This window comes from Limulus polyphemus, unplaced genomic scaffold (assembly GCF_000517525.1).
Source record: "Limulus polyphemus unplaced genomic scaffold, Limulus_polyphemus-2.1.2 Scaffold213, whole genome shotgun sequence".
Lineage (NCBI taxonomy): Eukaryota > Metazoa > Arthropoda > Merostomata > Xiphosura > Limulidae > Limulus > Limulus polyphemus.
This window is the reverse complement of record NW_013665823.1, coordinates 1-11,192: the sequence shown is the minus strand read 5'-3', so window position 1 is coordinate 11,192 and position 11,192 is coordinate 1. Positions and strand designations below refer to the sequence as shown.

Below are 11,192 nucleotides of genomic sequence, written 5' to 3'. Positions count from 1 at the left end.
ATGGATAAAAATACTTCACTAAGAAATATGACTTTTTTGTAATATTAACTGAAAGACTGCCGAATTTTGTGAAGATATACCCAATATATAGAGAGTTATAAGTATTAAGTTTATATCAACTTTAAACGAGTACAAAAGGTCACGTTACTCGGTGAAATTGACCGATACCGTGTTGGGAGAGATAAAATCTTTCGAATTCAGTAATATAAATATATGGAAAAATATTTTCAGTTATATGAGCTGAGATTGGCTTATATTTATGTATTATTTTGTGTCTTTCTTTTAGGGTTTGTTCTTAGCCGTTCTGTATTGCTTTACCAATTCAGAGGTGAGATTTTGTTGTTTTCTATTTAATTGAAAGTTATTTTAAACACAATTATTTGATGAAGTTTACTTTTATGCTTTTTAATATTCTCAGCTAAATTTCATTTTGATGAGACGTTCTAACTGAGCAAAAATCATGAATTTTATTCATTACTTTAAATAAACTTACATTATTTTATGAATATAACTTTGACAATTTATTCGCAAATCATCTTGTTTTCAGGTACAAGCAGCATTACGAAATGCCTATCTACGTTCGCAAATACAAAGCTCCACACGCCGAAGCTCCTCTAATTCACGAACTGCGTCCAACGTAAACAGTGAAGCAATTGCTGAAGCTTCGTGCAATAAGAAGTTACTTTCAAAGAAGTGCATTCTACCACTTCATGATTGTCAAGAAACTGAAAACTCTGTTACCAGTGAGGATAACAGTAGAGAAAAATCAGATCACAATCGCCCGTTCGTCGGCTAAATTTGATATCATAGCAATCAGTAGAAACTATAACATACCATAGATTTTTAAAATGAATTGAATAATTATATATATATTTTGATTTCGCATAAAAAAACGAGTTTCAGCATTGTATTAGTCTTTGGCATTTGTGACTGTACAAAGGACAAGAGTGGTTTTTGAATTCAAATGTTCACAGATTGCAAATAATATGTTAAAGGTAGTGATTAATACCCCCAGAATTATAGTTCAAGAACTTTTACTCTTACAAACTTAATCAAGGTAACTGAGGTTGAGAGGAAAATATTGTGATGCAAGAAAAACATACACTATTCTCATTGGTAAATACTGGTTATTGTTTTATTTTTATTTTATTTTACGTTCGCTCGTGATTTTCAAATTGCTACAACTTTGTTTCGGATTTTGGCCCGATCGATACAACTTTCTTATTTGAAGAGACCCTCATCCAAAATTTTACACGTTAACATTTTTCATGAATTTGTGGCACTTAGTGTGATCCCTTTTGTATCTTTGTAAATTTCTTTTCCCATTATGATACATGGTTTGTCATACAAAGTGTTCAAAAGACGAACACCGATTTTATAACAACACTTTAATATAAGCAGAATTTATATTTTGTCTTATCATAAAGAGATAATCTGCTTACTAAGATAAAGTAAACAAAAATTGCAATAGCGATCGCCATTATAGCTTTATTTTTTGACACAGTAAAAGTTAATTTTAACAAATTTTGTTTTTTAAGGTTTATTATGTATATCCTTTATTATTACAGGTTACCAAGCAACAAAGTGCAACACATCTGGTGATTTTTAGTCATGTATATATGGTAGTAGCATTGAATAGTTGCTATGGTAGCATCTCTAGAACTATTAAATCTAGGTTTTTGACTTATTTGCATTTGTAACAGGAGCACTTTAGTAATATTGAGTCAGATTTCGCTAATTAAAAGATTATGTAAAATTAGCATTCTTATAAACTTTTTAAATAATAGATGACATTCCGTTTTCTAATGTTAATTCTGTTAGTAAGAAAAGTTACTACTTTATACATATAACTAGCAGATCAAAATAGGGATGAGAAAATGGCAATACAGGTGTGTTTGTTAGAAGCGAAAATGCCGCATCAAGAACTACGAAGGTGTGCAATATGAGAAACTAGATAGTTTTCACAGAATTATTGTCAATATAAAGGGTACTAGTTCGAGATATTAGTAACGTATGTGTCATGAGGGCAGAAAGATTTGATGAAACACAAAATTGTAAAATAAACTGAAGGTCTCATAGACTGTTAAAGATTTGGGGAAGTTGGCTGGTTTAAGTTCCCATTCTGGGATCTATAATTGAAGAAGACTGTAAAATAAAATGGAAATCTCATAGATTTGGGGAAGTTGTCTAATATAAGTTACCATCCTGGAATCTATAATTGCTCTCTGCTGATCACCTATTTTTTGTAAACTCTAGAAAAAATGTAAATAAAAGGGTAACAATGATATCTTAAGTCGAGTATTATAGCTAGGATTTGAGCCATTACACAGTAGCTAAAGAGAAGCGTTTGTCACTTTTGATTACTGTTCATAGTAAACGGAACCACTTTTAATGTACCATATACATGTACATATTTATAGTCATTTATTTTCCATTGGAATAATATAAAAGTATATCAACGTAGATGGTTGGGCGTCCTGAAAACTACTGTTATATAGCTTCGATTCTAGGCATTCTTTCATTTTTTGAGATCGGAAGTAGCGTAGTGGTTAATATACTCGGACTGCGAAACTAAAGACTCATGGTTCGCGACCCGTTGCTGCAAGAATACCCTCAGTAGTTTAGAGCTGTGGTTGCGCTATGAGAGTGAAAGCCAAATACCGTCATTTGATCAGATAAATGTAGCCCTAAAGTTGACAGTGAAAACTGTTGACTAGTTTCCTTCCCTCTAGCGCATCAGTTCAAAATAAAAGACGGCTATTCGCGCATAGCCCTTTTTTACAGCTCTACGTAAAAATTCTATGAAACCTAAATTATTCTTTTTTTTTCCCGTCATCTAAATGATGATTTCATCTTCTCTTTCTTTTTATTATTCGGAAGTAGATCAAGATTGTAACAGATATTTAATAATAGTAAATTGACAAACAACGATTTATAGGCATCACAAAGAGGCTTTATTTTGTAGAAACAGACTACATGTTTCGACAAAGTATTGGTCAACATGAAAATATAGAATATTTAAAAGACTTGGAAGCAGTAAAAGTGATTTTATGATAATAAAATTTGGATTGTATGAAATGAGAGGACATTTGCTTTAGATTAGGACCCAATAAATTCTAAATAAGCTCCTCCAGGGGATTTAACTTTTGTTAATGTGTTGTTCAACTCGCTGTGTTTATTCACTTAACCCTACTTACTCATTAAACAGTGAACAATAGTATCCATAGTCAAACGTTAAAATATATGTAGTAAGCAGCTAAATTATTCAGGATTTCTATTATCGGGGTTTCATGTATTGAATCGCGTCGCTGTTCTAAGCGAATAGGCAAACACGTTGTACAAATATTCTTAATCATAGATGTGTATGCTCTGTAATGTCACGTGCGTGTTATTGACCTGGGTTAACTCTGATGAACAACCGTAGTGGAATAACATGCAATATGAACTTTAGAAGACTTTAAAAATATAAGTAGATCAAAAGCAAGAATATAGTGATCAAAGTGATTTAGTCATTATAAATTTTGGACAAAAATATAACAATTGCTGTTAGACTCGTTAAGCCTTACCAATGTATCTTAAATGTGCAATCTTGTAGTCAGCTTTCTTCGTTTATTAAATTATTATCCAAGATTAGAATTACACTGAATGATTGACTCATAGCATTTCTAGAAATTCTTATATGGATGTGTAATTTCAAACAGTATTGCCTCATCTAAAAGATTCATGATAATGTGTTAACCCTGTTTTTGTATATTGCAATAAGATTTTTATAGTCAGATCAATAAAGTGGATTATATAATCTTGTGCGTCGTACATTTATTTAAATGTCTAATAAGAAATATCCTTAAGTACATTACATATTTGTCCTGAAGCTGACCAAAGACTATTATAACTGAGCTTAATTTCCAAATGTTATTTGCTTCACACCAAATTGCCCCCCAGTGGCACAGCGGTATGTCTGCGGACTTACAACGCTAGAGTCCAGGTTACGATACCCGTGGTGGGCAGAGCACAGGTAGCCCATTGTGTAGCTTTGTGCTTAATTACAAACAAACAAACAAAGAAATCACACCAAATTTAAGTACTTATGCAAAAATATATAAAAAATAGCTTCATTTTCCAGGTAGCTAAAGTGAAAATACCTGGTAAACTGGCTCAGTAGTCTTCTTCAGTGTTTTCTGCATACACTTTGAAGTGTGAAGCTTAAAAATCGCTGCAAATTTTGCTTTAATTATTTTTTTTATAAGATTGCCTTAGAGTTTAGAAGACATTTGAGCTGGGAAAACGTGATTTATCGCGGCAGGTTTAGCGACACTGATTCATCTATTTGAACTTACATAAAAATACCACGGATCTGGAGATTCATGGTTCGCGTTCCGTTACAGTAGAATCGTGCTTCGCTCTTTGAGTACTTATGTGTATGATAATCAAATCCCACTTTTCGATTACAATAACCCACGAGATTGTGCTGAATAGCCGTATTTTCTCTACTCTATGAGCTCAAAATTAAGGACAAGTAGTGCAGATAGCCCATATATAATAGCTACCTGAAATAATCAAATTTATATTCTTCATTTGCATGAAAAACATTATCTTCATACTGCTCTGTGTAATATAGGTGTAGAATGGTCCTTTCCAAGATCTTTGACATTTAAAACCTAGACTTGTTCCATTCATTAATTTTATTATCTTAGTTCTAATTTAATTTATAGTTATCGTTCTCTTATTTTGTTCATGTAGTATTGATAATTTTCTTATTTCTGATTTTTTTTATAATCATATTTGTACTCATAGATATGCAAAGTAATTCAAGAACGGAAACGGACATTTTCTTTGATTTCATTTATATTCCTATGATGATAGTGGTCTTGAAATGTTCTTAGTTGAGTTGTGACAAGAAGTTTCTAAGGTGCGTTTGAAGTGTACTTTTATCACATGTTCATATGTTGGATACTAAGTGCTTTAACCCACAACTTTCCAAAACTTCCTGCAATTCACCATCCGCAACCGGCTATGGGTATGGTAGTTCCCCTAAAAATCCTGAAAAAAGATATTAAAGTTACAGCATTATAGTATATTTTTTATTTTTAAAAACACCTTTGTTTTATACATTTTTGAAACACCAGATCTCCACACGTTAAACTTAATATAATTGTAGAAATTATTATATACATAGTTTCATCACATTACGATAGTCCAAGGGAATACAACCATATCATATGTTGTTTAACACCTGAGCAATTTAAATAAGAGAAAACGACAAAGATTACGTTTCTCAAAACTATACTTATATGCAAGGAATATTTAATTATAACTGCCCCCAGTGGCACAGCGGTATGTCTGCGTACTTACAACACTAGAAACCAGGTTTCGATACCCGTGGCGGGCAAAGCATAGATAGCCCATTGTGTAGCTTTGTGCTTAACTTCAAACAAACGAACAAATAATTATAACTACTAAGGTTTTTCGTGGAAAAAAAATTTTTATGTATTTGTGATTTTGGTGCTTTTTGAACATTTTTATTTCATTACAATTTGATCTCAGATTTGTTAAACACACTCTCTATTTGTATTGGCCCGGCATGGCCAGGTGGTCAGGGCACTTGACTCGCAATCTGAAGGTTTCGGCTTCGAAACCCATCCCACCAAACATGCTCGCCCTTTCAGCCGTGGGGGGCGTTGTAAAGTGACGGTCAATCTTACTATTCGTTGGTAAAATAGTAGCCCAACAGTTGTTGGTGGGTGGTGATGACTAGCTGCCTTCCCTCTAGTTTTTAACTGCTAAGTTAGGGATGGTTAACGCAGATAGCTCTCGTGTAGCTTTAGGCGAAATTCAAACCAAACCGTCCTTATTGCAGATTGTGAGAAGTTTAATTACTCCCATAAAGGATGAGTGTCAAGAAGAACATGACATATTCGTCCATATCAGTTCAAGATGAACTTCTGAAGAAGAATAGTGCTGGATATGATACATCACTCATCACATTATATGTTCTTTCCACATCATAATTTTCAAAATAGCAGCCATTTTCTTCTGAAATGGGGACATAAAAATAGTTTATTTACTATTAAGTTGGATTAACGTTTTTTTTTTTTACTCATAATGTAATAGGTGGAGGCAGTTAGGTCGTGATCTTTCATTTTGGCGGTTTGTTCATAGAATGGACAGGGAAAATGTTAGTAAGTGTTGTTGTGCATTACATGTATTCATTTGAAATAAACTTTAGGTTCAAGTAATCTGTCCCAGTACCCAAGTTCATCTACAGTACTGTCATTTAGTCATCTGCACCATGTTAACCATTTTCGTCATCAAGTTCTGACAAGCAAGTACACGCTGTTCGAATGATGCTGGAAATAGCAGAAATATGTTTTCGTCATAGTAGATATCTTGGTCTTGGTAGCATAAAATAGATGCAACCTGCGAATAATATTACTCTGAGCAACACTGGTAATACCAACCACATATTGTGCAGCCAAATGATGCTATTTATAAAAGATGAATAGGAAATAGGCATTTGATATTACATGCTGTGACTGGACATTGTTTTCTAGCAGATTAATCTTATGCTTGTGGGTCAAGAGCGGTCCAGTTGTTAGCGAGCCGGACTGTAGATCTGAGGTTCCGTGGTTCGCGTTGTGCTACCATCAAAAAAAAGAAGAAAAAAGCTCCGCATTTTGGGGCTTTTTTTGTTTTAAAAGAATGAAAGTTAATTCCCACTATTAAGTATGAAAAAAGTAGTCCAAGACGTGACGATGGATGATGCTGACTATCTGCCTTTCTTCTAGTCTATCACTTCAAAATTATGAACAGCTAGGTCTCATAGCTTTCCTGTAGCTCTATGCAAAATTCAGCAAAGAAAAAAAGTCTTATGCTTCTGATGAAACAGGACGTAACATTCCATATCTGAGAACATAAGACTCTGTCTTCTTGAGATAATAAATGCCAACCAAGAAATTGTGAAGGTATTCCTCAGTGTTATTAAGTTAGAAGTAGATAACCTCGTTTGGATTTGAGTGAGGTGAGAAAGCGGCCAACTTTTGGTCAGTCCCTTATGGATTGGAGAATTAAAGCACTCTAAATTTAGGAAATGATTAAAGATAGTGGCCTCCTTTTTAAGTTTAGCTGGATTTGGAAGCTACAAGAACCTATTTGATCATGAAGTATATAATCCTAATTACGAAAAACAGGTGCAAGACCATAAACGAATGTTGGGTGAATTTTGGAGGAAAGGATATAAAAGACAGGCGTTTGAAAGAAGAAAGAAAGATTGTGAAATATAAAAGAAACTGAATAAACCGAGAGACTTTATTTGTTTGTTATGGATTTCGTGCAAAGCTACACGAAGGCTAACTGCGCTAGTCATCCCTAATTTAGCAGTGTAAGACTAAAGGGAAGGCAGCTAGTCATCACCACCCACCGCCAACTCTTGGGCTACTCTTTTACCAACGAATAGTGGGATTGACCGTCACATTATAACGTCCCCACGGCTGAAAGGGCGAGCATGTTTGGTGGGATGGGTTTCGAACCCGAAACCTTCAGATTGCGAGTCAAGTGCCCTGACCACCTGGCCATGCCGGGCCACCGAGAGAGAGGCGAAGAAAGAAGTACTACATTGCCAGTAAGGAACAAAACCTAATTCTAAATCTATGCGTTGTTGATTATTGTACTAAACAGCAGTGTATTAGTATGAGTCAGTTCAATATAAAAATAAGTAAAAGCTTGATAAATTTCAAGGGCACAAGAAGTGCGAATATAGCACGATCATAAAAATAAGTGGTCTACAACACTCAGAATGAATGGGAATATCAAACAATGCAATAAATATCACATGGAACCATACAGCAAACTCTGGGGTGAGCTTCTCTTGCTCAACTCTCTCTTGGATCTCATTCAATTGGGATAAAAATGACAGTATTTTCTGTGCAACTCTTTTTTTCATCCACTTGTATTGTTGGTTAGTGTTAGCCAAAATGTGCAAACACTTCTTACATAATTTCGAAGTTAAAGGATGTGCATGCAAGGCATGACTTTATCCAAGACTCTTCATTTTTGCATAACTATATTCAAAGACTAAACAGCCCATTTGATCTTATTTAGATAACTTGAAGAATTCTATTTTTTTCCTATTATTGAGGTAATGTTTAGCATTTCCGATCTAAAAAGCAAATCATTCAAGAATTCTATGATGACACTGAAACTCCAATAATCAATAAATAAACCTTACTTTTGAAGCCATTCTATAAGTTTTTTCTATGTTTAACAAACCCACATTTTCAAGATGTAGAGGTTATTGTTCTTGCCATCAGGTAGACAGAGCTTCAAGACGCTGGGAGTTTATCTATCTGAACCTGATTGTCATTGTCTTCACCAAAGGTCTGTATTTGTGGTCACTTAACATTTTACATTGGACACTGTAATTGCCAATCCTCCCGATACAGATATGGGTACCACGAATAACAATAAACTGCTCTTTCGTAATTCAAAAGGAAAGCCCTTTTCCATACGATATTGGTACACAAGGTAATGTGGCACCGAATTATTCATAAGGGCCTGTAAATCATGATTCCTTCTGCAAATGTCCATTTTCTTACTGTTCTAATATCAGTGTAAATCACATTCAGGGTGCGTGGCTGTGGAAAGTATCTTTGCCTGTCAGACGTGGAGAAATTTGATGAAACTATTCTTTAGTAATTCCAATAAAATTTTAATAGTCATCATTACTCCAAGTTGCAGAATCGCTAACATCTAGGCCTTGTACTTATTGGTGATATTGCTTTCTCACCCTCTGATGTAACAACAGCAGGTATATACCTACACATTATATTGCTAATACTCATTACTATATACTATAAATCATATGTTATACAAGTACATGAAATAATAATATATATATTGAAATCAAAATTCTACAATTGTTTGATTACGTTAATTATAACTAATAATATGGGGTGTCGGCTGCTGCTATTTTCATAACTAGTGGGATCATTACATTTTGGGCATACATTTTACAAAAAATATTAAATGTTTATGTCATAAGACTAAGTAATTAAGTATATATATATAAGTCCGAGCATGAGCTAGTGGTTAGTATGTCCGGATTCATGGTTTGCGAAGAATTTTCTGCACTTTGGGGACTTGAGCGAGATATGAGAGCGACCGTCAAATCCTACTATCAGGTCAAAAGTTAAAAAAGGACAGTAATTTTTTCATTAATTGCTGGACGCTTGGCACAGAACAATTTATATTTCGCGCAAAATATAGCACCTGGTGATAAAATGACTAAACTATATAAGGTCAAATAAGCTCTTCTACCTCATGCATCGACTTGAGGACCTTTTTCTAGCAAACTGACAGTGTTTTATTCGCCCTAGAGAGATGTTTGGTCAGAAAAGATCTAAATGTCACACCCAAGCCACCGATAAAGCACCATCGCTTTATTTTTTTGTTTGATAATTCAAAATGAAATTTGTTTGCAGTATGGATTCTAATTTCTAATAAACGTTTGAAAATCCTCTTTTTTCACTCTCTTCTCAAACCGCGAAACTTTGGACTGTGTAATATATTTTCGTCACTCTAACATTAAATCGCTAGACAAAAATTTATTAATATTCATAAAATAGTAATTGGGACACGCAATAGATTGCGTGTTTGTATATTTTCAAATATTCGCGTAAAGCGTACTCAAGGGCTGTCTACGCTAGCTGTCACTAATGTTGAACTGATAGAGTTTGGAACCCCACCACCAACTCTTGGGCTACTCCTATTTTACTGAATAGTGGGTTTTGACTGTCACAATTATAACGTAACCACGGCCTCAAAGTGCAAAAAAGCGATTTATTTTTGGTAGTAACAGGACGCGAACATTGAACCTGTAGATCAACTTGTCGAGAAAACAAATGTGTTCCAATGTCTTTATTTTCTCTCTTTCACATCGTTAAATTGAAGCAGTATCTTCAAACACTTTATCTCTTGATATGATCGCTAAATGTTTGACCCTGTACGCTCAGAGCTTTGATTTTCTTCTTTATCCATGTTGAAAGTTGTGGAGAATCTGGCTCTGTGTCCGGAGCTTCTTCAAGAACTAACACTTGTTTATAATCCTCAGAACGAAAATAAAGGAAGTTTAATGTCACATTCCAATGTCAGAAATGCTAAATTGTCATCTGCAGCCATATGTTTACGGCTCTGCGGCTCACGAACAAAAGTGACATGTCTTGATCCCACGTCAACTGTCTCTCTTCCATGTGAGTGACTAGCTGATTCCATATTGTAACTTTGTACGGTTCTACCATCACGGGCAATCAAAGTTAGAAGTCTTTAGTCTTCATTTTTTTTATTTCCCGGATTTAATAAATCTTGTGAAGCAATATTAATTTAAACATTCATCCTTGAGCCGAAAATTCCATCAGCGTACAATATCTTGGTTGAAACATATTAGCTTCTGTGCTAAAGTTTTGGCTTTTTAGTTTATTAAAAACCCAAAAATCTATATGTTCACTTTGTGAAAAACGGTTACTATCATAATGTTCTTCCTTCATTCATTTAAGATTAATAGCTAAAAGCTTGTTTGTTTTTGTTTTTGAATTTCGCGCAAAGCTACACGAAGGCTATCTGCGCTAGCCGTCCCTAATTTAGCAGTGTAAGACTAGAGGGAAGGCAGCTAGTCATCACCACCCACCGCCAACTCTTGGGCTACTCTTTTACCAACGAATAGTGGGATTGATCGTCACATTATAACGCCCCCACGGCTGAAGGGGCGAGCATGTTTGGTGGGACGGGGATTCGAACCCGCGACCCTCAGATTGCGAGTCGAGTGCCCTAACCACCTGGCCATGCCGGGCCTAATAGCTAAAAGAATAAAGAGATTGCCTTTCAATTGATGTTTCAATAACATATGTTTGTTTGATTTTTACGCATCTTGTCTTGGAGTTTTTATTTATATCTACAAAGATGATAAGTTTAGCATGGCTTTTTTTACAGAATATTCCTAAGATGATGCATGGCTTCTGTTTGGAGCCTCTGTAATGACAATTAACTACGAGAATTATTTTATGGCCTCTTACATCATGCTGTTTCTTCATTAGAAATATTTAATTAAAGTGATATTTCACGAAAATCAATATATTGTTACGACATCGGGGTCATGTGACGCTAGTAACACGTCATTGACTTCTAGAAATATCCTGTTCCTT

General features: G+C 34.6%; 1 protein-coding gene across 2 annotated transcripts in view; it reads left to right on the top strand.

Moving 5' to 3' along the window:
- Positions 1-800, top strand: part of LOC106478454 (calcitonin receptor-like) — a 45,169-nt gene extending 44,369 nt beyond the window's left edge. For both annotated transcript variants that reach the window (XM_022382058.1, XM_022382059.1), the window contains exons 10-11: positions 287-328; positions 548-800. In XM_022382058.1, the coding sequence (XP_022237766.1) occupies positions 287-328; positions 548-796 (291 nt within the window). In that variant the 3' untranslated portion in view covers positions 797-800. The remainder of the gene's footprint in view (positions 1-286; positions 329-547) is intronic.
- Positions 801-11,192: the final 10,392 nt, after the last annotated feature.